This window comes from Parasteatoda tepidariorum, chromosome 6 (assembly GCF_043381705.1).
Source record: "Parasteatoda tepidariorum isolate YZ-2023 chromosome 6, CAS_Ptep_4.0, whole genome shotgun sequence".
NCBI classification, from domain to species: Eukaryota; Metazoa; Arthropoda; class Arachnida; order Araneae; family Theridiidae; genus Parasteatoda; species Parasteatoda tepidariorum.
In genome coordinates, this window is record NC_092209.1 from 71977419 (window position 1) to 72004907 (window position 27489).

The following is a 27489-nucleotide window of genomic DNA, read 5'->3' on the forward strand; positions in this document are numbered from 1 at the left end:
ACATTCGTAGATTTTATTAGCATTTAGTTTTCTTTAAAAGTCATCGAAAGATTCTTCTTTAAAGTCCCTCACAAAATGTTTTTTAAACAAAAAAAAAATTTATAGTCTACAGTTAAAATTTAGCTACATCCGCTTGTTTAACAACCGTGATGTAAACAATTTTTTAACCCAATTTGTAAAAACAAAAAATGAGCAATTGAATTCCAAATTTGTGAATTCAAAACCGTAAAATAACATTTCAATACAAACATGCACTTTAAATATTTGTGTCGTAACCTCAAAAGTAGTAACAGCGAGATAGTTTCAATTATTTGCTTGTTATTATAGAAAACGCGAGCTCATGTTCTCTCAAATAATGAACTAGCTTTGTTTTAAATTTTATATTACTATATTTAGTTTTTAATTTAGTACATAATTTCTCTATGAAAAGTATTTAAAATATTATTACATAAATATGGAAAAACCAAGATGTGTTAAAAGAAATTTTACTTATCCTACATCCAAAAAAGTTGGATCAAATACCAGTAACATTCTTATATCACTGATGAAAGAAGTGAATTTAAACCAAAGACTGCAAAATGAAGTTCTTAGTTGTGTTAATGCGAGCAAACCAATTCCATTTGTCCCGAAAGATCTGATTAAATCAAAAAACATCGTGAAAACTGAAGTTAAATCGTCTCCCCTAAAGTTGCCACCAAAACCTATACAGAGATGTCGAAAACAAATAGTAGAATCTGGAAGTTATAATGTTGAAAAATACCGACCAAATCCATCTAAAAGTAAGTCTGGGTGTTCAAATTTCATCAGTTTATTTTAACTTCTTACACTATTTCTTTTTTTTTACTGTTGTGTATGTTTAAAAAACTTGTACAAACATATAGTGTGCTGAATTTTCTTGATAAAAACTCGTAGCTTAACCACCATAAATATTTTTTTTCGAATTTCTTATGTGTATAATAACTGGGCAATGTCTCTGGTGGCTTGATGATTGCAATTAGCACAAACAATATGGACTAATAATCTAAATACTAATAAAATCAGTATTAAATCACATTAAATATTTTTATATTATCTTAATCTTGTGAAGTTATATTTGTTTACATCTGAATTTTTTATATATATACCATTGTTATGAAGAATATTGTATTTTTTCTATAACATTACCAGGTTAATTAATTACTTTTATACGTTTATAATCTCTATTTAATTCATCTATTTTGTGAAATCTGTGTAAGTTGGCCATTTGTGATGGTAAACAGTTACCCCTTGACAGTGGTCAATTTATAGAGGAGGTAGCTTATAAATGTATTAAGCATTACCACATTTTGTATTGTACTTGAATAGAATAGTTTTTAAGATTGTTTTTAAAGAGTTACTTTATTTTAAATTGTAATAACTATAAAATTGCTTAAGTTACTAGATCTATTTTAGCGCGACCACCTCAAGAAAAAGAAAGATTTCAAAATATTATGGCATTCGGTGAAGACATTGACAAAGAAATGAAGCCAGCATTGAAAGATAACATTGATGATACCAGAGATTCTACTGATTTATTTGATGAAAGTAAGATTTTTGCTGCAAATATTTGTATTTATACAGATGTTGAAAATATTACTGGATATTGAAATTTTTTTGTAATGCTTAGAACTTAATCTAAGATTGGAATAATAGCAAAATACTAGCTCAAAATGCAGTATTTTTAAGAGAAAGGTTAATAAAATGTTACATTAAAAAGGGTAAGATGCTCTGTGGGCTTGTAGCACATAGGAAAAAACTCAGTTTTTGTACCCCCTTTGCAATAGGGTGTATGATTTAAAAGAAAAACATTGTTTTACAGTTTATTTTATCATCATTATCTCTTACTATTTAATTTTGCTCTTCTGGGTGAAAATTTGAAGCTTATTGATTAACAGAAACTTCAAGCTTTTAATTTTATTATAAAATGTCTTATATTTATAATTTAAAACATTTTATTTTCTCTATGGAAATGTATTTGTATACTTAACAATAATATATTTGTATACTTAGCAAAAGCATATCAGTTTTTTATTGTTTTGAAAAAGCTAATATTTAAGAAACATTTTGGAAAGTATTCAATTTATTTAAAATCTTTGTCAAGTAAAAACTTTCCTTAATTTGACATTTTTCATGTAATATAAACATGAAAAATGTAGAATGAACTAGATTTTGTCAAATTTGTTATTATATTTTGTGAAGAAAGAATATTTCATTATTATTTGTTAGTGAACAACTTACATAAAAAAAGATAAAATAATGCATTGAAAAATTATTGGTTTTTATTTTATTTTGTGCATTTTTTAAATACAAGCCTTGTTTTGAATAAGAAAGGGAGGAAAGAAACAGTCTAATTGTTATATTTATACTGTCATAACTTCTTTCTTTCGTTTTCGTATTTTTTTTTTTTTCATTTCTTTTGAACCTACCTAAAATGTCTTAAAATTGACTTTTACGTCTTCTTTTGATTAAAAATAAAATGTTTTTGTAATATTAAACAAATATTATATAGATATTAGACCAGTTCAATTTAGGTTTCTTATATGTTTTCACAAAAAGTTTAGAAGAAACCAAATTTTTATGCAATGTAATACTTGTAAAAACTTTTCTTAAAAATATGTGATGATGCCGAACTGTTCGTTCATTTATATATAATACTTGGTCACAATAATATTCCATAAACGGCATTCTTTTATTGTAAAATAAATAAATAAAAGAAATTTAGTACATTTACATTTAGTACAATTTTTCTTTTCTCAATAGTGTTTAATGGGTTTAAAATTTATTGAATGAATCACTGTTTTAGTACTCTTGGAAATAAAGGAAAGAAAAGAATTCATTGAAGACATGCGAGAACTAGGATTGGCTAAGAAATACTTACCTGAAATTCAGTGTCAAATATCAGTGGTAAGTAAAGAAATAAGTTATAGTCAATTATTTATTTTGGTATTTAAACACTTAATTTGTGTTTTAAATATTGTGCATAATTTCTTAAATAATTCTTTTATTTCATGGCATTCCAATGTTTTTTTAGTGTACTGTGTATAGTTATAGTGTTTCAGTTCAATTTTTTATATTTATTTGAATACAGAAGAATAAAATGAACGAACAAGCACATTCAATATGCTAAAATAAACTTATATTAAAGCACATGTTAGTGTGATAACTTAAATCTTATTAAAATCTAACCTGAATTTAAGTTTTATTCAAAATGTTTCATATTATGCAATGAGACAGACAAATAAGGAAAATGTACCAGGCTGAACTAAATATTTTTTTTTCAAAATTAAATGTTTATCTTAAATTTTAATAATATCAAAGGTACATTTAAAGCTATAATAATATGGGTTTACAAAATTAGTTTTTATTGACACTACCCACAAAAAAAAATGTAAAGAAAATTTATAAGTAAGAAAATAATTAGCAAAAGTGTAACATTAGTAAGTGCATACTGTTACTTTACTGAAACTTTTCTACTCTCTTCTAACTCTTCTACTGCTACTTCTATTAATTGATACATTTTATAAATCTTCAAACTTTAAGAAAAGATTATTTTCTGAGAGTATATAAAAACAAATTTCTCTCTGAGCAGTTAGGAATATTATAAAGGGTCTTTTTTTCTTTAGATTCAGATTTTTGTGATAGATTTTTTCATGAAGTTTGGAATTTTAAAGCAGGTTTTCTTATTTTAAAAGTTAGGAATTTTGGGAAAGATTTTTTTTCTTCCGAAATTTGAATTTTGTGAAGGGACTTTTTTGTTGTTTTGATTTTGTGAAGGGTTCATTTTAAGGTTTCAGTATTTTATGAAGAGTCTCTAAGCAAACATAATTTATTTCTAAATATACATCTGGTAAAATTCTTAATATTAACAGCTTTTATATTGTAAGAGAACTTATCCATGTTCTATTTGAACTTCTAAAATGTTCACAAGGACGCATTACCCAACTATCGCCGAGCACCTAACCATAGTTTTAGGGCTTTATCTTTTGATGGGTATGGTAAGAATTGACCCTTGTCAGATGAGGGGGATAGTGCCTGAGCTGGCCCCTTTCTCTTCAAACTTCCTCACCACAACCAACGAGAGGATTTTCAGCCGTGGCAGATTTAACCTGCGCCTTTCAGCAGAAATATGTCGGTTATTTTTTCAGGTACCAGAATGGAACTCACTACCCCCCAATGTCCTAACCAACTGCACCACTGTACAATCAATATTTATATAGTTTTTCATTTTTATAGTTTTTTTAGATATTAACTTTATTTTTTACTATAGATTGAGATAGTTTTTCTGCTTTCAAAATTAAGCCTCCAATTTGCTTGTCTTATCGCCTTTATTAAATTACGTTGTCTAAACATTTTGAACAAACATTATTAATTGTAAGATATTAAATAGAATAATTTAATGATTACTTTTAAATGCTTTAAGAGGTATTATTGAATAGTGAGAAAAGTTAATATTTGTGGTGAAAATAAATTGATATAATTATTATTCTAACATAAAGAAAAGGATTTGTATTACTTAATTTACATACTTTTTTTCACATCTTTTTATCTCAATGTGCTCTAATTTTTATTTGAAATATAGTAGAACCTCAATTATCCAAAGTAATTGTGACTGATATTTTTATTGATAAATCCTGAAAATGGAAATTTTATTATTACAGTAGGGAATCGATTATCCGGAACGATCAGGACCATCGCTATTCAGGATAACTGATTTTTTCGGCTTTCTGAATTGCTGCAAAAAGCCGTTTTTTTTTATTGTTAAACCCAACTAAAAAAAATAAATTTGGAAATAATCTTAAAAAAAAGAAGTAATACACTAATGATTATTTCCAAAATGATGGTAAGGTAAACATCTTTCAAAAAAGAAAAAAAAATCCTAAAATCTTATGAGGAAAAAAAAAATATTTTTTTGAAAATGGCGGGAAAATTAATTGAATTTCGTTCCGGTTTTTTGGTTTTCCGGTCTTCTGATTTCCGGATAACGGGTTCTGTACTGTACTATAAAGAATTTAGTTTAAAATAATTTAAGTTTTTTCTGTCGAAAAGTTTAAAAGTAGTTGTGTCTCATTCTGAATTGTTAGCTGATTTAATGTATTTATCTTCCTTAACAAACCTTTGTCAGGATTTTTCACTGTGAAATTAAACTCCCCCCCCCCACAAATAATAAGCTTCTTTTAATTGAAAATGCGATGATCGTGCAACTAAACAATTGTCATAACATTATTGTGACATATCTCTTCAGCCATTATCAATCAAATATTTTTTTAGATCTCATGATAGTCTGTTGAGATTGATGCTACGCTCTTTAAGATATTTGTCTTAGTAAATTTTTTTTCAGTAAAAAATTTGATTAGGTTCTCATGGTTTCATCTTTCAGTCCAATCAAGTCGTCATTTGACCTTTGAAATTTCTAGACAACTTCACATTTTAATGCAACATGAACTTTGGATACGAGACCTAGGCGTCACGTTTTTAATTCTACCAAATAATTGCATACATATTCTATGAAAGTAACTATAGATACACACAACCGGAGCAGCCCACATCTTCACAGACTACCCAACCGGGCTATGTAAGATATCTAGTGGTTTCCATACCTATAATTTTAATTATAATTTATGATGTTGAAAATAAAAAGTAACAAGTATGGATGAAGCATTTTAATTTGAATATTTCATTTATAGCTTTATTATGACAACATGTTAACTAAATGAACAGAAAGAAAAAAAAATCAATTGCTGTTAACTTAGGTGTTCAATTAAAAGGGATTTGGATAATGAATGTCCCAGTTCTACTGTATTTTAAATGCCATAAGTAGAAACAAATTATTATTATACCTTATTAATTATTATTAATTTTTCATTCGTTTCAGAGACTAAAAGAATTAGAAAAACTGGATGAGTTAAGAGCTCAAAAAATAGCTTCTGAGTTATAATCTTTAAAAAGGATGTAATCTCTAAATATGTATTATCTCAACAAGCAAAAAATTTTATATATCATGTAATGCTACTTTGTATTATAATTTATTTTTAAATTGAATTTTTATTTATTAAAATATATTCACAATTTACACACTTTCTTATTCAACAAACATTTCAAATTTTTATGGTTGAATGTTATTTAACCTTATACTTTTTTTATAATACAATCCATGCTTTTTATTAAAGCAAACAACACTCTTAAATTTATTTTCTTCTGAACTACAGGGGTAATTATATTAAGCATTCACTGTATTACCATTAAGTAATTTTAGTAAACATATCAGAAAACTTTGTGCTAGTGCTAAACTAGTTTGTGCTAGTTTATACTATTGCTAACATTTTCTACTAAATTTGATGAATGTATACATTATAAATTTCATATTGTTATTTTTCATGATAAAATTTTTTTTATGATAAAAATTTCAAACAAATTTAATCTTTACCAGTACAAACATAAAAATTTTACTCAAAAAAGAAAAGCCAAAGAATTTAGGAATATAAAATTTCTTAAAAATGCCGTATTTAAAAATAATGAATTTTAAAATGGAAACATTCAAAACTTACATTTATACATTTCTTATTTTATTAACTATGCATTATATTTTAAGAACATTAAAGAAACAAAACTAACACAATTTCATGTTATAAATGAAATTAACTATAATTTGTTAAAAAAAAACTTTATTTAACAAATTTAAAATCTCTGCAATAATTGTAACATCAATAACATAGAAGTTTCAATTAAACCTTAATTTCTTGAACAAACTGTTAAACTACACAAAGGTACTTTAAAATAAATCTGCATCGCCCTTAAATTTTAGGATGAAATTTTTAATTTAAAAACACTTTCTTCACTTGTTATCATTGCTGTAGCATTCCTTTATCCCGTATTTCTTTCAACTTGGTCTCAACTTCTTTTTTCCTGGATAATTTAAATGTAGCATCACAAAAATCAAAGTACATTCCAAAGGAATCAGCATTTTTCACTTTCATGTCATGATACACAACAGAATCTGTGTATTTTGGCTTACAACAAATATAAAACAGCAAAAAGAATGCTCCCACCGCAAAACAGCCACCCATGGTGCATGCAAGAATTAAATCATGCTTCTGCAAGTCCCTGTGTTCCTTAAATACTACCCAAAGTGCAGTGAATGCTACATTTTCTATTAAAAGTACAAGCAAAAATATCAGTGGTCTTTTATGCTTTTTTAAATCGAACATTATAGGCCAATATGTAAGCGAAGGTAGACCAAAGACTGAGAAGACAAGAAAGAACATGGCGATTTTTCTCTTTTTTGTGAACACCATGGATGGGGATTCTTTGTAATGCGTCCTTATGGCGATGGAACTTATCCATGTTGATATGAACAATCCATGAAGGATGCATACGATGACCATCCATCCATGGATGACTGTTGTAGCAAGGGAAATGGCGATGGCACGAGAGATCATGATTGTCATCCAGCCAGTATATGAGAGTGTTCCAGTTAGTATGCCATCGTCTCTTCGCCTGACAGCTGCCATCATTGACATAAGTGTCAAACCTGATGCTATGATTTCCCCAGTCACTATAATACAGAATATCGGTTATGCGTAAATGGATATATTTTTATTCGATACATTTCATTGCATACAAAAATTAATACACTAGGCTTAAACAGATATACAAAGGATTAGTTACACTAGATGCCACTAAAATGACTGACGTCTTGAAAAATTAAATAAAGAAAGGAAAGAAGAAATAAAAGAAAGAGATTCTGCAAAGGAAACTAGATTTTCCACCAATTTTCAATTTTACTTACAAAGTTTGTCAACAGATGGCACTACTGAGTAAGAAAAGTTATAAAACAATGATTTCAAAATAACATTGTTTTCAACAACAACGTGATGCAGTCTAGGGACAAAATTAACAGAGGCCTGTGTAAATGTTTCAGTTGCATTAGTCTAACATGCAGCTGAAGGCATTGTTTTATCGTTTTTCTATCGACAGGACCATCTGTTAGCCTACTTAGTAACTAGTTTTGAGAATTAGTTGGAATAAAACGGCAGTTTTCAAAGCAGAATGCAGCAAACTGTTGCTTTTAATTTTTCTTTATTTGATACTTCAAATCACTGATCATTTTTGGAACACATGATAATTTAAAGACTTATATTTTTTAATGAAACAATTTAACTACATGTAGAAAAAAAATTTAATTTAGTAAGAACATGTTGTAACACAAACGCATGATAGCATAAAAAAAATTTACAATGACATTCTTATTAAAGGTGAAGGCCAAACTTTAGTGCTAAAAAAATTAATGAACTGAAAAACTAATTAGAAATATTCACATCTTATCTTTTTATTGTAATGTATTTATTAAAATACATATTTAATGCTCTTATAAGTCTATAATTTCTGAAATTCTTTATTAAATTATGATCAAATCATCCATCATCCTAAAAAAACAGGTACAAATATCAGTATTACTTTTACCAAAAACATTTGTAAAATTTTAAAGTTAATTTTCATTAAAAACAAGGTTGCAAAAAAAGCTGGCCGTTTTTGTAAAAGGCAATACCGGTTTTTATAAAAAAGATCAACATTTATTTTAAAAAAAAGCCAGTCTTTATTGGCTTTTTAATATTTTATAATTCAAAATTACCATACACACATTTAAATTTATTTTTAGTGAGTAATCAGTAAAATAATATAAGTAAAATATTTTAAGATATTAATTTTTTATGGGCATTTGTTCCATAAATAAATAAAACGTTATAATTTTTATGGCATAATTGCTGTATCCATATCTGCTTCAAAAACCAGACATTTTTGTCTGAAATCTTTACCTTTTCCAATCATGTTCTAATTCTACCTTATTTCTCTTTAAAGTGATTCAGAATAATTATTTTTTAAAATTGTTCTAAATCTTCTATAAATTAGGTATTTTGTATTAAACTTAGGATTTGTTTGAAAAAATTTCATTTTGGTTAAAAAGTTAGACTATTAGCAATTAATGGGTAATTTTGTACTAGTCACATACTTATGCTGAGATAAGTAAGTTGATTTCTAATTGTAATTCTAAGCAGTTTAAAATAATTATTCTTAACGCTTCCAAGGTTTAAGCTGTTGCTCCGAACTGTTTCAAAAGAGTTCCAAATTGTTCGTAACATACAATCACATTAATGTACTAATTAATTGACAACTTTATATCTTTTTTTTATACTATAACAGTTTTTGAAATATATTAGCTCTAATAAAAGACGGCTTTTTAATTTAAGTCTGTCTTTTTTAGATGGTTTAACACCCCCCCCCCAAAAGCGACCTTTTTTTTTTTTTGCTTGGCATAACTCTAGCAATCTTGATACACTGGCTGTCATAAATTAAGGAAAAGTTACAAAAATAGTGATAGCTCTCCCACAAATAACCAATCCCAATGAAATTTGAATATGTTGTCAAATAAGAATTGCTAATTAAAACTGCAATATGTAAATTAATGGCACTGTATTGGAATAACGTCATCTGCGCACAAAATTGTTTGTTTGATAGCAAGCCTGTGAATTTTGCAGTGTGTCTGAGATCAGAAATTTGAGATAGGCCAATTTGTATCAATGATCTCCAGGCATCATTTATCCAAAGAACTGTGGCAGAGATTTATTCGAAGACTACAGGCAGGACAAAGTCAGATAGCAGTGGCCAGTTAGCCATATGTGGGTCCTTCTGTGGTTCGTAGACTTTGGCAACAATTTCTAACCATAGGTTCGGCATCCAGAAGGTTTAACCAAGGACGGACAATTGCTACGACGAGTGCCGATGACTGATATTTATCATTATGTGCATGAAGGAAGAGAACCGCAACACAGAGGCAGATCAGATCCTCTCTTAGAACCAGAAAATTGGTGTCGACGTCTACTATGCCTAGATGGCTTCACGAACTTGGTTTGCTCGCTAAGCGACAAGCCATTTGCGTGCCACTCTTGTCACTCCGTAGAAAGGAATGTTGTGCACTGAACGGGAGAGCAAAGGAGAACTGTTCTCTTCACATATGAGTCCAGGTTTAACCTCCATAGCGATAGTAGGCGTTGTTTAATTTGGAGATAACCTAGAATCTGCTATCAACCATCAAACATCCGTGAAAGAGATGCATACCAAGGAGGCAGTGTCTGTGTGTGAGGTGGTATCTCTTTTTGGGTGGTCGTGCAGACCTGCATGTCTTTCCACGTGGAACCGTGAATGCTCACTTGTCTAGAGATGGCATCTTTGATGTTTATGTCGCCCTAATGTTGATGCAATAGTGATGATTTTGTGCCCCAGAACGATTACGTAACGCCGCACATGGCATCGTGGATCTTTAGGAGCAAAACAATTTAGCGCATGAAGTGGCCAGGTTGACCACCAGACTTGAAACCTATCGAGTATTTTTGGGATGCTTCATGAAGACGTGTAGCTTCTTGCAACCTTCTTCCTCAGACCCTTTGCAACTGCTTTGCAAGAATAATGGTTCGCACTTCCAATGGAACTGGTTGACCGCATTATTGAAAGCATCACACATCGTTGTATGCGCTATATTGCTGCTAGAAGTGATCATATTCTATACTGAAAGTACTTTTTTCTATTCTAAACTTATTTATTCATTTCATACGTAATTTCTGTAACACCATAATTGTCTGGTTAATACTTATGTTATTTTATACATTATTAGGCGCACTATAATGTGTGCCAGTTTCATTAAATTCTATGCGCAACTTTTTGAGGTATGGTCCTTTTTGCGATATTTCCTTAATTTATGATAATCAGTTGTATATAAATTCATGCATTCTATTACATGTGTTCACTAATATGGATTCAAGAAACTCTAGTAATTTATTCTGATACTTGATACAGGAATTCACTTATATGAATTCTATCCTTTTTTTTACAATGCTTGAAAAAAATTTTTTTTTAAAGAAATTAGTTTATATTAAATTAAATTTGTAAATATTGATTTGTAACAGAACTATACTACTTTAAAACTGAATTACCACCACGCCATCTTGTGGCGAAACTTTTGAGTTGAACTGCGGCAACCGATTGGAGAACATCTCCAAATTAATCTCTCCGTTTAGTGTTATGTGAGTTTCGTTTTGTTAATATGTTTTTTTTTGTAATTTGNAAGACGGCTTTTTAACTTTAATCGGTCTTTTTTAGATGGTTCCCTCCAAAAAAAGCGACTTCTTTTTTTTTTTTTTTTTGCTTGGCATAACTCTAGCAATCTTGATACACTGGCTGTCATAAATTAAGGAAAAGTTACAAAAATAGTGATAGCTCTCCCACAAATAACCAATCCCAATGAAATTTGAATATGTTGTCAAATAAGAATTGCTAATTAAAACTGCAATATGTAAATTAATGGCACTGTATTGGAATAACGTCATCTGCGCACAAAATTGTTTGTTTGATAGCAAGCCTGTGAATTTTGCAGTGTTTCTGAGATCAGAAATTTGAGATAGATAAGCCAATTTGTAACAATGATCTCCAGGCATCGTTTGTCCGAAAATCTGCGACGGACATCTATTCGAAGACTAGAGGCAGGACAAAGTCAGACAGAAGTGACCAGTTGGCTAAATGTGAGTCCTTCTGCGGTTCATAGACTTTGGCAACAATTTTTAACCACAGGTTCAGCATCCACGAATTTTAGCCGAGGACGGACATACTCGTACCCGATGACCGATATTTATTGTTATGTGTAAAAAAAAAAATAGAACCGCAACTCCGAGTCAGATCAGATCCTCTCTTAGTGCAGCCTCTAGAAGAGTGGTGTCCACGTCTACTTTGCGTAGAAGGCTTCACAAATCTAGTTTGTTCGCTAAACGACAAGTCATTCGCGTGCCACTCTCGCCCCGCCATGGAAAGGAATGCTGTCCACTGAACGGCTGAGCAATGGCAGGCTGTTCTCTTTACAGATGAGTCCAGGTTCAGCCTCCTAAGCGATAACAGGCTTTGTTTAGTTTGGAGAGAACCTAGAACTCGATATCATCCATCAAACATCCGTGAAAGAGATGCATACTATACAAACAGTTTGTGTGGTGTTATCTCTTTGGATGGTTACGCAGACCTGCATGACTTTCCACGCGGAACTGTGAATGCTCACGTGTCTAGATATGACATATTTGATGTTTATGTACGCCCTAATGCTGGTGTTGGTTGGTTCTAATGCCATTTACCACACAGGCAAGCCTGCTTGGTGAAACCGAGAAAATTTAAGGCAGAGTAAGTGATTCTTGTTTTTCAGTGGCGCCATCTATTGCCAAGAATTCTACTTCTGCGACATCATGAGTCACACCTGTTTATAAGGCGGGCCGATCTTCAATCCAGTACCCCCTGAGGTATCGATTTGTTATGGGGACATGGAGGACTTTGCGACTTGACAGAATTTTTTAACGTGGATCAGTCACCAACTACACGAGGAGTCTTCGGCCGGCGGGGTTCGAACTCTCGGACATGGGCCCAGCTCCCTTACCGACCAGGCTATCCCGGCCTAATGCTGGTGTAATAGGTGATGATTTCGTGCTCCAGGACGATAACGTAACGCCGCACAGTGCTCACATCGCGAATGATTATCTGCAGCAGCAAACAATTTTGCGCACGGAGTGGCCAAATGGATCACCAGGCTTGAAACCAATCAGGCATGTTGGGATGCTTTAGGAAGACGTATAGCTGCTCTCAACTTTCCTCCTCAGAGTCTCGCAACTGCTTTCAAGAATAATGGCTCGCATTTCCAATGGAATTGTTGGTAGACCGCATGATTGAAAGCATCACGTATCGCTACATGAGCTGTATTGCTGCTAGAAGTGATCATATTCCATAATGGAGGTACTTTTTGTGTTCACTAATATGTATTCAAGAAACTCTAGTAATTTATTCTGATACTTGATACAGGAATTCACTTATATGAATTCTATCCTTTTTTACAATGCTTGANGTTTAGTGTTATGTGAGTTTCGTTTTGTTAATATGTTTTTTTTGTAATTTGTAACTGTTTTCTGTGCTCTGCTAGTAACTATATAAATAAATAATTTCAGAGCTAGCCCGGTATTTTGTTTTCTTATTGTTTATTGGAAAATGGTTACAGATTAACATAATATCAACTTACGTGCTTTGTATTCTACTTTTGTATCTAAAGAAAGTATAATAATATAAAGCTGCAGAATCATTTGAATCAGCCCAGCATAAAACTCTTCAAAAAATTCTAGGACAGCAGCCTGTCTTTCCAAGAAGGACTTTTCTTCCAATTCGTTCTCCGTAAGAGGTCTCTTGTTACAAATGCGTTGCGCTGAAAATTGTAGAACTTCAACTCGTCTGAAATTAAAGTTAGAACAAATTACAAAACTTTTTTTTTTTTAAATTGGTGATGATTAATAAATTTAAAAAATAAGTAAAACTTATAAGAAACAAAAATCGCAATTGATACAGCAGCATATTTCAAACGTATCATGTTTATGAATATATTAACTATTTCGTGTTTTTATGTTTCAAAACAATTTCAAATTTAGTAAAACAAATAATTGATTTATGGCGGGATAAAGAGAATACAAGAGGAAAAAAAGAGAGGAAGGAGGCAGAATGAAATACATTTAACGAAATACAATCAAATACCTAATGTCTGAACATAACAAATGAGATTATCTGTTCCCAAAGGTGTCTCGCCTAGCCCTAGAGATCCGTAAAAAAAATAACAGGTTGGGCCATTTGTTTAGAAAAAAAGAAAAAATCTAACAAAATTTGCATCCAATCAATTATTCATAATTCATTTCATTTTGAAGTATTACAAATTACACTACCCTGAGCCGCGATGGCTCAGGGGATAGAGGTGAACCGGGGTTCGTTCCCGGCGATGGCTAGTTGATACGAATTCCTCATCCGGCTTGCACTGACCCCAGCGCTGACGTGAAATATCCTCAGTGGTAGACGGATCATGGGTTAGAGTCCCCTTGCCGTCAGGCTAACCGTGGGAGGTTCTCGTGGTCTTCCTCTCCATGTAACGCAAATGCGGGGTAGTTCCACCAAAAAGTCCTCCTCGAAGGCACATTTCTCCCAATACTTGATCCAGGAGTTCCTTGTCTTCTGGATTGGGTTCAAAATGACAAGGCTACGGAGGTAAAATTACCAACACAGCTTAGAAAATTGATTATTCAAATCGAACTTTTTCATCAGTTGTCAAATACGATTCCTTACAAAATTATGAAATTTTTTTTCAGCGCAAGCGCAGTGTGAAAGAACTATTTTAAATACTCATGTAATTACAAAATTTTATGCAATGCTTGTAAATAACTACCGAAATAATCTCTACAAGCTTAATGCTTGATTTTCTGGTATAAGGCATTCAAAAATGCTTGTTTTTTTTCGTAATTTATTGACGGTCCCTCAAACCTCTGAAATGTTTAAACCTTATTGCTAAGTAAGAAAAATCGCATGAATTAAACACCTCTAGTATTTCTAGAGAAATTTGTCGAAAACTGAAAGTGTCTCCTCCATTTTTCTAGAGTAGTGTATATTCAACTGCCCATTTAAACCTAATTCTAAACTGCTATTCATAAAACAATAATTTTTTTTAAAATATAAAATTGATTCTTCACTATAAATATATCAAAATTAATTTGTAGTACATTAGTACAGCTGCAGCTGCTATTGAGCTTTATTTATTAAGTCTGGGTTCTGCCAAAAGAAGCTCGATTAGTTAGGTTTCCTAATCAGAAAAANGGTTCAAAATTACAAGGCTACGGAGTTGAACATTAAAAGTCGTAAATCCAAAAATTGGGTCGGCTGTTCAACGACAGTTGTATAAATATATAAAAAAAAAATACACTGCCCTATAATAATTGGGCAGCTAGATGCGATTGTTTGAGGAAATTTGTGGATAACCCCTGATCTATTTGAGCTTTCTTTTAAAAATTACAAACACTACTTAGAAAATTGATTTAACAAATCAAACTTTTCCATTAGTTGCCAAATACGATTCCTTACAAAATTATGAATTTTTTTTTCCGCGAATGAGCAGTGTGAAATAACTATTTTAAATACTCATATAATTACGAAATTTTATGCAGTGATTGTAAATAACTACCGAAATAATCTCTACAAGCTTAATGCTTGATTTTTCTGGTATAAGGTATTCAAAAATACTTGTTTTTTTCGTAATTTATTGTCGGTCCCTCAAACCTCTGAAAGGTTTAAACCTTATTGCTAAGTAAGAAAAATCGCATGAATTAAACACCTCTAGTATTTCTAGAGAAATTTGTCGAAAACTGAAAGTGTCTCCTTCATTTTTCTAGGGTAGTGTATATTCAACAGCCCATTCAAACCTAATTCGAAAACTGCGATTCATAAAACAATATTTTTTTTAAATATAAAATTGATTCTTCACTATAAATATATCAAAATTAATTTGTAGTACATTAGTACAGCTGCAGCTGCTATTGAGCTTTATTTATTAAGTCTGGGTTCTGCCAAAAGAAGCTCAATTAGTTAGGTTTCCTAATCAGAAAAAATTGGGAATCGTTCAAGGGGATATTGGGATAAATACAAGTGACATAGTGTCACTATCTCAATCCTGGTTGGTTGTTGAAACGTGGCATTTGTGCCCGTCAAGTATCAATTCTTTTAAGTGACACATTCTATATTCTTTCTCTATACATTTCTTACTTAACACGAAGACAGACATGGAGCCATGTAGAACATAAACAAACTAATTATGCAAAGTTGCCAGGTACACAAAACAAAAATATATCACGGTTACTCGAAACTACTTAAACAAATAATAAATCTAAGTTAAGTAAAAGATGTAGACGAGAAATAATTACATTTCAACAAATTTGATGTGCGATATGGTGCTGTATTTAATTAATTTTACGTTGATTAACATTTTAACTTATGTGGAGAAACTTAGCTCAAGTTTAACACGATATTTTTCTTATAAACGATCAGCTGGCGCTGATGTCATAAGTCACATGTGTGGGTATCCGTGATCTTTTTGAAGTGCAAGTACCCAATTGTAGTGGGAAAGAGAATAATTTGAGAAAAATGGAAGGTTAAAATGAATTTAGTTGGTAACCAAATGGCTAAACCAAATAACTGGTTTAGCCATATACATTACTATTTTAAAAGCAAATCTTCTGAGATAAATAGTTCCTGTTTAACTTGATTTTTGTGCTTACCCTTTTATTTGCCATGGCACCAGCAAGCATCCGTACACAACTTTCGTGCCAACTTCTTTAGCTTCAGCTTCCTCTTGTTCTTTGACGTACGCCGATACAATGTACATGATGTAAATAAGCGCTGGCAGAAACAAACAAAACGCAGACACTATACAATAATTTAGTTCTTTGTCGGTGTAGTACTTCCCCACAGCAGAACTATCCTGGTATAGTTTATTGAGATAAATACCTAACTTAATCACAGACGCAGTCAATAGATATGGAAAGGAATAATTGCCAAACAAGGATAGCACACCGTCACTTTTGGGAGGTGGGCGAGTATTGTGAGTTCTGGAGGGTTCGGTGGGATTGGTAGTGCTTCCAGCTACTCGATTTACTTCCTGATCCTGAAAAAAGGGAGAAAAAAAATCTAAATGACAATACCAACATGCGAGGAAACCAAATAATATCTTAGTACATACTGTTAAAAGCGATGAACTAGATCATTTATTTGAAAACGACAATAAATTAAAAGCGATGAACGAGATCATTTATTTGAAAACGACAATAAATTAAAAAGCGATGGGTGATCTAGTTACGCCACTGATGTTTTTTCTGTTTTTGTTCTTTGGTATGATGTTCTTTTTTGTTAGCACTGTTATGTTTAAAATAATTAAAAGTTGTTAAGTTTTTCAACGTTGGTATTGAAAGTTTTTTAAAATTAGAGTTTAATCAGTTCTANAAAATAATTAAAAGTTGTTAAGTTTTTTAACGTTGGTATTGAACGTTTTTTAAAATTAGAGTTGTGTTTTAATCAGTTCTAGTTCGTGTTTTAACGCATAAAGCATCATCTAAAACAAAACATATTTTTTCCCAACGTACCGAGCCCCAATGGGCGTCAAAGACTTATAAAGGTATCATCAGGACTTTTTAGAGTAGTGGTTCCCATTTTTTTTCGGCTATGGAACCCTAAATGATTGGACCTTTTTTTGCGAAACCCCCGGCATCATAAAAAAAAAGTTCATTACCAGCTATGAATACACTAACCAAAAAAAGACAACTAATTATTTTATAACTATTTAATGTGTAGAATAAAATAATTAATATTTTGAATTTTTTTCTTGGTGTATGCATTAGCTGAAAATAAATTTGCTGAATTATGAATTTTTGAAAATAATTGTTATAAACGATAAGATTGCACGGAACCCTAAGGTTCCACGGAACACCTTTTGGGAATCGCTGTTCTAATGGATATGTAAAATCTAACATACAGAAGAAAATGTTTGAAATAGAGTACACTTTAAAATTAATAATTTTATTTTGAATCGAAAAACAAAATTCATATTTAAATCTGCATAAATTTTAAGTTATTAAAGCAGTTATTAATTCAGAAATTTATTGAGAAAAATATTACTAACCCGTTTTATGGTAAAAATAGCTTTTTGTTTACTATTCTATGAAAAAAAATTTTTACATTTAAAAGTTGGAACTGATTTTTTTTCTTTTTAAAATTCAAACTTTATATTTTGGATTTTTAACAAATCAATTAAATATTTTTTTATTCATCATTAACATATAATGTTAGAAAAGTTTAAAAATTTTAAAATAATTTGTTTAAAAGTTATTTTGCTCTCTACTTAGAACTTCGCAGCGAATTATTCTTAAAAAATTGCTAGCAAATATCATAATTTGTTTTAAAAAAAGTTCAATTATCAAATTTTTAGAAACCTATGATCTAAATACTTAACTCATATCCGCCATCCATACGCTGTACTTGTCACAAAAAGAAATTTAATAGTTTTTTTTTTTTTCAATTAAGTTAATAGTTGTATAAAATATATGCATAAATAGTTGAACCACAAACATCCTCTTTCCTTAACATTTATTAATTTCGTCATTTTATGTTGAAGTATATTCACATTGTTAGAATTCATAAAAACATTTTTTTAACTTTTGGAAATTTAATATAATTGAATATTTGCTATTAACTAATTGTTCAAAATATTTAATAAATTTTGACATATCCCACAAAATTGAGACTACTACAAATTCGAGACCAAAATCTACATGTCTGCTTATAATTTGTTCAATTTATTATTATTATTATGATTATTATTATTATTATTTTGTGTTTCTCTCTGAAACATTGCGAAACTGAGCTCGATAGACCTTGATAGACGACTAGGCTTACCAGTGTTCTGGAAAAACTGATAGCTAAAAGGATATTCGAAAACTCGTCGCTTTATCTTCTTAATATAAAATTCTCTGTTTTAAAATTTTTAACACATAGCAGAAATACTATATAAGGAATATTAGTTTTTTTAAATTGAAAAAATAAAGCAGCCAGTTTTCAAATCACCTTTCCGAATTTTTTCAGGACGTTTTAAGTTTTCCCAGGACGTTGGAAAGGCTTAGTAGTTGATAAATGTTTTTGAGAAATTCAATAAAAAATTTACAAAATCGTTAGAATTAATCTTTCAAATGAAAGATACCAATATATATTTTTTATATTTATTATTATTATTTCAATTGTGTTAGTACTTAACTTATTTAGCACGGAATGGAGACCATTTATTGATCCTTCTATTAATTTTTTTTTTTGTTGGCTTTCTGATTTTGCATCAAACCTAGTTTATAGCACTTTTTGACTTCTTTATTTTGACCTTGACTATGTAATGTCATGCAAAATGAAAATACTCTCCCAACAGCTAATTTTCGTCCAAAGGAATCTTGGTATTCAGATTTGTCATTTCCGAGTTCAACATCATGATGTCAATTTGATCAGCATTGCCCATCGGCCGCCTTCATTTTCCAAACAAGCAGGTACTCATTTGTCTGAAGCTGGGATGACGTTAGAACCGCGAGTTGTCATAATTTAAGTGCCATTATTTAAGTATTTCTGCATCATTTTAAGTGTATTTTTTAGCGTGTTCTATCTTAGAAATTTCATATTTTTATTTGAAACCGAAAAAAAAAAATAACCTAATGAAATATTGGTGTTTCATAAACACGAATTCCTCAATTCTAATTTGCAAGATTATGATAGCGTTTTTGTCTTATTTTCACTTAAACGATAATTAGCAAACTCCAATGAGAATACTTTATCTTCACCTTTAATGAGAAAAAAAACTTAACATTTTATAATAATGGTGGTTTTTATGGAACAACCTCATCCTATCCAAAACTTTATCCAAACTTTATCAAAATTCAAGTTTTGAAATAAACATCACAAAAAAATCTATACATTGATTTATTTTTGGTATTAATTATATCCAAGATATTCTGTACATTTTCTTGTTCTAAGTTATGTTGGGGTAAAAAAGTTAATTCCTGAATTAGCTTGATAGCAATGGTAGATTTACAAGATATTCTTTAAATTTTCTTGTTCCAAGTTGGGGTAAAAAAGTTGGTTTCTGCATTAGCTTGATTGAAATGGTAGATTTACGTAAGATATATCTTTCATTCTTTTACAAAAATTTCTGTATCATATGCAATCAAAATGAAGTACCAGCCAGATAATGACGACTGAGAAATTTTCGTGTTTTTAAATCGTTTGGGGTTGTTTTTCATAGATTTATTCTTTAATTCTTCCTTTCTGTTCGCCTCGTTTTTAATGAAACTAGCTACCTTATTTCTAGAACTGACATCTTTTCTCATCCTATCAAGTTTCACAGAAAACTGATGCAGTTCTGACGCAATTTTTTGTTCTCTATCATCATTTTGTACTTCTGAATTACCGGTATCCGTGTCTCTGGCATCCATTGGATCGGGAGGAAGAATCTTTTTTACAACATGGTGGTATGTTTCTACAATTTTTTCTTCTTCTTCCACTTCAGAATATTTCCCTTGCCTTGTTTCCCTATGTCTGGGTTTCGAAACTAAAGAATTAACATGTTTAGATTGCGTATCTTTTTCGATAATGTTACAGCGGCAATTTTCAGCGAAGATTAAAAAACAAATTAAAATGCAAAAAGTAGATAAATTCATTTCTAAAATTTATAGGTTCACGTAATGGCGGTGAAATGGCAAAAGTATATGTTATGAGATACAATTGTTATTGTATATTTCAATACACAACAACTAAATAGTATCAAATAAAGCATCGAAGCAGTTAACAATATTTTTTTCTATCAATAATTGAATTTGCAATGAACAATCCAGGTAACTGTTAACACTTAAACAATAGAGAACATAATATCAACATTTAAAAGAATAAAATATCTTTGTCACAATCATTAATTAATTTGTGTTACAGTATTTTATTATGTATACTTATATATTAAAGTTAATTGCTTCACATTATAATCACCCGTTTTCTTTTTTTTAATTAAAAAAAATTTCAACTTGAAAGTGGCTTAGGATTAAAACACATTGCTAAGTTGTATTTTTCATTTGTTGTTTGATTCATTTAAGCAAAATGCATTTAGTCTAGCTCCCAACCTCTTATTTTATTGTTACACAAAAGTAGTTGGAAATGTTTTCTCCTATAGAACTAAGTTAAAATATTCAGCATTAAAATATTTTAAAAAAAAACTAAATATTAATAAAATATTCAATATTAAAATAATAAAAAATAAGAGTGCTGCAAAAAAAAAAAAAAAAAAAAAAAAAAAAAAAAAAAACGGACAAACAATTTTAAATATAATTTTATTAAAAATAAATAAATTAGCAAAATATAATGAATAAAATATAATTTACTAATAAATAAATTTATTTTCTTTCTAAGTGGCCGCCTTTTTCAGCAATGCAATTGCGCAAACGCCTATTAACATTTTCAGCAATAGGCCGCAAGCCTTCTATTTTTAATATATCCCATTTTGGTTGGTTTAGTGCAGGCTTTTGACCCTAAAATGGGCCATGCACTGTGATTCATAGGACATGGATTAGATCATCTATTATATGATCTATTATCATCTATTATATGCTTGACATTGTAAAAAAAAAACATAAACTAAGAGATATATAATAAAATATTTTATAATTAAAGTGGTTAACAAAAAGAAATGAACTCAAATTAAAAATAAATTAGTTAACTTCTATGATGCAGTAACTTTGTCCAAGTTTTTTTTCCCACATCCTGCGTGAAAATAAATCATAAGCCCATAACAAATTACAAGACATTATATTAGTTGGTTGTACTTTTAAAAAATGCAAACTACATTATACTAAGGCTTTGCATGGACCTAATTTAAGTTTGCTGACGTATAGTAAGTTCCTTCGATATTCCATGAGTATACCATACCTGCCAATTTTCAACATTTTTTCGAAGATGATTTTCCCAAGAAGTAAAATTAAACTACAGCAATATGCAGATTTTTTTTTCTAGTTTAAGAGCTTAAACGCACACTTGTATGATGATCATACTTTGTTTAATTTATTTACACGCAGTAGAGGTTAAAATAATTTTAAATTAATAAATCAAATAAATAAATAAAAAAACATGAATTTTACTACCACTTTAAAACTAAAATCTTTCGCAAAATGCGTAAAAGTTGGTAGCCATGCATGGTTAGAATTTTTCGTCCAAAACAATAACTACAACTTTATGTTGTTCATCCTTGTTTAAGGTATTTTCACTTACCAACTTTAGTTCCCTTTTTAAATTCAATTAGAGTTTTTAAATCAAGTTCCTTTTTTTTTCCTATTCAAATTTTTTCAATTAATAAATCAGTTAGGCATGGACAAAAAATTGAACCTAAGATGATTCTTCTGCTAAAAATGTATAACTTTTTAAGAAAGGGTTTTATTTATAAACTAAAATCACGTGATCACTTTTTTGCCCTAATTTTCGTTAAACACGCTACTTACAAATTGTTCTATAATGCACATGTATACAACATTAAAATTTAAAACTTAGCACAATTATGTTTTGCAATAACAAATAAACAATGAAAATGTTTTCTTTATTATAGCTTAAACTATTAAAAAAAATCCTTTCCATTTTTTATTAATTGCTTCGTTCATTATTTAGAATACAACATAAGGCACGCTGTAGAAAAAAGTTGAGCTTTAATGATTTAAATAAATAGAAAAGGGATTTATAAGTCTTGAACAAAAAAACAAAAAAAATTCTATTAAAACCGAATTTAAAAATAAACGAATCAGCATAACGTTGTTTAAACAATTTTTTTTTCGTAATATAAAAAATGCTAGCTGCTTTCGCATCAGTAGGCCTATAAATAGAAATAATTCCATTGTTTAAGTTAAAACAATGAATTACAATCATTCATAGCATTAAGATACTAAACAATGTATCACTTCCTAACTTATAATCAAACGGGTTTCCTAAACCAAAATGAACAATATCTCTATTCTTATCGGCAGTTCCGGACGTATAACTCCTGTGTTTTGCAAATTATTTCTTGAAATGTTTGATAACTTAAAGGTCAAGCTAATTAATTCGTACACAAATAATAATTACATTTACTTCCTATTGTTGTTCATTTATTTTCACCAAACCACTGAACAGTCTTTGGCATTAAATTTCTTTTAGAGACCGCATTTATTAATTCGTTGTTTGTAATTATTTTTAAATAACATTCCATTTCGATAAATAATATAATCGAAGTTTGATAAATAAAAAACTTAGATAAATAATACTTCATTATCTCTGGTAATTTATAATTGCTGTTGTACTAATGTTTCATTTTCTTCCAATAATTTATTACAAAATCATATACGATTCGAAGTTCAATAAATGAAAAACTTAAACTATTGAATGAAAAACTAAACTAAAACTTAAACATTATCTTCCGTAATTCATAATTGAAGCGGTCAATGTTAAAAGGGGGTATGTTACAAATCTGCACTTTAAAAAAAATAAAAAAATAAAAATTGTGCCAATTGTGGAAAGATTGTTTTATATGTTTCCAAATTGTTGGATTTTCTTTTTTAGGCAGTTTAGAAAATTTCTCGGTATTTGATAATTGGTGATTGATATTCCAAAACCAACAAAAAACTTTTTTTCGTAAAAATATTACATACCCCCTTCTAACATTGACCGCTTCAATTATTATTAAACTAATATTTCATTTTGATGAATAATGTATATTGAAATCATTTAATCGAAGTTTGATGAATGAAAAACTTCAGCTATCCGAGTTACACTATCTTCCAGACTTACAATTACTATTTATTTCACTAATATTTCATTTTAATGAATAACTTGAAATAAAATCACATAATAGAAGCTTTTGATAAATGAAAAACTTTAACTATTCTGATTTAATTGGTAATTAAAATAATGATTTATAAGTACATTACCCTTACACTTATTTTGAAAATCAATGCAAGCAACAAAAAATTCAAAATTGAGATTTTTTGGCATTTTTGTATGGTAAGCTTACATATTGCGGGAAATTTTTATTCAAAAGTAATTTTTGCTTTATCAATATTTTGACATTCTATTTTAGCGTTCATAGCATTAGCAATAGGAGGAAAATAGTTGTCAAACTATTTTTTTTTTGGTTTCAATCATAGGACAGGGATGAGATTCTTCCGCGGATTCGCGGATTTCCGCTTTTTTTTCAGATGTTTCCATTTTTCCAGCTAATTTCCGCTGAAATTTATTTTTTGCACAAGTTAAAATGTTTTATGAGGAATTTAATTTTCCGCGGAGGGAAATTGTTGAAGTCCCTTTTCCTCCCTCTGAAGTTTCTCTAAAAATAATTTCTTTGGGATAAAACTGGTTGACCTTTATACAGGGATGAGATTNCTGCAGCATTGTAGAGACACTTTCAATTTTCGAATTTCTCAAACAAAAATAATTAGAGAATTATTTTAAACTTTAGAAGTGTTTAGATTAGAATATGGGATTTCTTCAATTTATCAATAAAGTTTTTAAACTTTTAGAGGTTTTAGGAACCGACAATAAATTACGAAAAAAAAAATCGTTTTTGTGTACCTTATGCCTGAAAATAAAGAAACAAACTAGTATCGATTATTTTGGTTGTTTAATGCCAACAACTGCATAAAATTTTGTTAAACTAACTTAAATATTCATAGAAATAAAGACAATTTTATAAAAAATAATTTTTTTCCTTACGTTTTCTTATTATAACTGTAAAAATTTTCAATCAAATTTTTTTCAACGAAACTTTTGGTGCAAATTTTAATTGATAACTAAGATATGAGCTTATTTACAAAACCGATCACAAATCGTTGTGTTACAATTCGTTGTCTGTCAAAGAAAAAAAAATATTTCTGAATAATTTTTATTATTTTTTACTTAAACTTCAAATTCCTTTTTAATTTAGTTTAAATTGTTTGCTATTTGAAAATAGAATAAAATGAAGTACTAAGGTACAATATATGAAGATAATTTTTGTTCCTTCTTTAGAAGCGACAATCAATTTTTAAAGTCGATAAACATTTTCTAACAAGTTTATTGTTTTTATTACGCAACGTGAACGTAATATTGTTTGAATTAGTTACGATTTTATTCGAAAATGATAAGAACTAAAAAGAATCATCATGGGAAATTTAAGAGGGCTTACTATATCGCTTTTTAAGCTTTGCGATTCCTTTTTCTTTTTTTCTTAAAAATAAAAATACATAGTCTATACAATATTAATATTCCATAGAGTAAGTTAATTATCTCAGTTTTTTTTATAAAAAAATGTTTTTCAGAAGAATTTTAACTACTTCTTTAAGCTTTAATAAAAGAGCCTTTTTTTTTCATGACTAAAAAAAAATTTGAATTTCTAATGGTCACTATATGTGACTGCCATCATTAGTATTCTACAGTCGAGGCTTGGTCTCGCAACTTCACATACTAAAAACTACCGAAAATGGATGCAGTTCAGTTATAGAATTTCCTAATCCATATAGAGCATGAAATAACACGATTTACAGTTAAAAAGTTATAAAATTACTTTGATATCTTTCAAAAGTTTTGTATGGTACATAATTAAAAGGACTTAAAATCTCAAATCAGCTGCATAATATTTTTACATTCTGTCTTTATTTTATTTTAAATTGTTTTATTTATTTCTTCGAATAAAATAGAATATTACATTAAATTTGGACTTCAGATTTTCATTGCGATCTTGAAGGAAAAATTTTTTTCCGTTTACCTTACTAGCCTAGAAATGCAATAAATCAAAATTAATATTTTACTTTCTTATGTTATTTATTTTTATACTTTAAACAACCACAAAGAATGCTTGTCACATGTCATGTTAAATCCCCACCGATTCGTCAATTGCGAGCGAAAGATGAATTTTTAAATATAATGTTATAATTAAATAATATTTTATTGCTAACCAGAAGAGATAGCAAAAATAAATAAAAATAATAGAAAACTTATTATAAGACACTGTAGCTTATTGTTTTTTTTCTTTTGTGCTCATTAAAAAAATGTGATTTTTTTTGATGTTTTAAAAGTTAAATCTTGTAAAATTTTTAAAAAAAATTAGTTTAGTAACTTAATTATTAAATGTAAACTTTAATAAAATATTTTGACGTATAGTAATGAAAAAACGTTTCTCAGAAATACTAAAAGAAAAGTATTTATTAAAAGAAAACACATTCATGAAATATTGTAATAAATATATTCTCTGATTGCACCCCCCTGTGAAAATTTCGATTAGCGCCTTTGGCACGCTTCCCTGAAGGGATGAGAGTTTTTAAAGTGAACATGAAATCATCATCTCGTGAGTCAATGTTCGGTGCTTTTTTTCTTTTCTTTTTTCAGGGACTTTTTTCTGGTGCTTTTTCGCCCCCATTATTTCTGTTTACCAACCAGCTGGTCTTCGTACATGGAAAAATTAAAATCTTATTGTTAAAAAATTGCACAACTTCATTCAAAAATTAAAAAAATACATTTACCCACAAGACCCATCAGCTCCCACATTTTGTATCATTTTATAACTTAAAACTAATATTTTAACTTTTTTTTTCAGTTTATTTAACTTAAACAAAGCGATGACCTATGTAAAAATATAATTTGTTTTACCCTCATTGTCTGGAAGTTTTAATTACAATGTTGATTCAAGTAATCTTTCGGCCAGTTTTATGGCACATAAATATCTTATTATTTGAGTCTAGTGGGTTTTGTTTCATGACTAAAATGATAAATAATACGCTTTTGAAACATCCTGCTGTATTCAAAAAATAAAAATTTCTTTTGTTTTTAATGTTATAATTAAAAATAACAGAAAATAGTTAGATTTAATAATTAAATTTTTTTTCTTCCGAATCAGTTATTTCGTTGAAAATTTGCGGCCCTCTTGTCTCGTGCGAAAAAATACTTTCTGTGTCAATAACAATATAAATAAATTAGTTGAAAAATGCTTGTTTTTTAAACAAGACTAATTATCAAGATTCTATATACGATATTCGAAATTTACTGATTTTTATTCTGCAAAGCCGTAATTTATTAATATCGAAATATCAACTCCAAAACATTATTCGTACGTTTTCAGAAGCATATGAAATTTTAGAAACAAATCATCAATTGTACAATCAATAAAATCACAAGAAGAAAGAAAAACAAGCATTTTAAAAATGCAAATTTTTACTTATTTAAAAATTACAGCAGCAAAAATTATTAACAATAATTAAATTTAATATTAATATCAGTTTAATATAAGGCTTACTTGATTTTCCATTTCTCCATCAATAAATGGAATGTCCAATTTTGCCTCATAAGTGAAAGAATCATTAGCAGATTCCATAATAACGTCAAAAAATCATTCTCGGACAATCATGAAAATGATAATCATAAAACCAACCGATAATTTCTTAGCATTATCTGACTTAACACCGATGACCGCTGATAAAATTTTGCTCTCGGGAATGAATCACAGGTCTCATTTGAATTCGCAGTCATAAATTTTTTATTTTGATAGAGCACGCTACAAGTTGACATTAAAAATCAAGAATACGATTATTCTTTGGTCCAGTTGTTTTGTTGAAAGTCCATATTGGACTGAAATGTGTGTGTGTGGTGTTGCCCGATGATGTCATGTCCCAGTGTAGTCGTAATCGTTTGCTTTGGAAGGTCAGATCAATCCGGTCTCTAGCAGACCTTGTTTTCTTTTTTTTTCAATTAACTCTCCTTCACTTACAGACATTGTATTTCTTTCTCCGTTCCTTTTTTTCTTTTCTTTTTTGTTTCTTTTTTGCGAATAAATAAACAGTGGATTGGGAGATATATATTGAATTTAAAAAGGAAAAAGAGGGTAAAAGAACTAGAATAGCACAATTGTCATATTTGAAGAAAAATACGACTATATTATTAACAAAGATTAGAATTACAACAAAATGTTTTTTGAACAAACGAACACTAAAGAGGCCGAAAGCGAACTTTATTAACTTTGAAATTACAGTCGAA

The 27489-nt window shown here is 29.4% G+C and overlaps 2 protein-coding genes across 6 annotated transcripts in view; one reads left to right on the plus strand and one right to left on the minus strand.

The window, feature by feature from the left end:
- The window catches only part of LOC122268945 (UPF0193 protein EVG1), a 33853-nt gene that overhangs the window by 2778 nt on the left and 3586 nt on the right, over positions 1–27489 (plus strand). For 2 of the 5 annotated variants that reach the window (XM_071182565.1, XM_071182567.1), the window contains exons 1-3: positions 136–779; positions 1432–1563; positions 2822–2922. In XM_071182565.1, the coding sequence (XP_071038666.1) occupies positions 455–779; positions 1432–1563; positions 2822–2922 (558 nt within the window). In that variant the 5' untranslated portion in view covers positions 136–454. Of the gene's footprint in view, positions 1–25; positions 780–1431; positions 1564–2821; positions 2923–5890; positions 6091–27489 lie in introns of those variants that run through there. The other 3 variants (XM_043039910.2, XM_043039909.2, XM_071182566.1) reach the window with 3 other exon arrangements.
- Positions 6664–27191, minus strand: LOC107436658 (uncharacterized). Its single transcript, XM_016048446.4, has 4 exons — positions 26753–27191; positions 16176–16561; positions 13115–13320; positions 6664–7570 (listed from the first exon to the last, which is right to left on the minus strand). The coding sequence occupies exons 1-4, from the start codon at positions 26828–26830 to the stop codon at positions 6861–6863; spliced, it is 1380 nt and encodes a 459-aa protein (XP_015903932.2). The 5' UTR covers positions 26831–27191; the 3' UTR covers positions 6664–6860.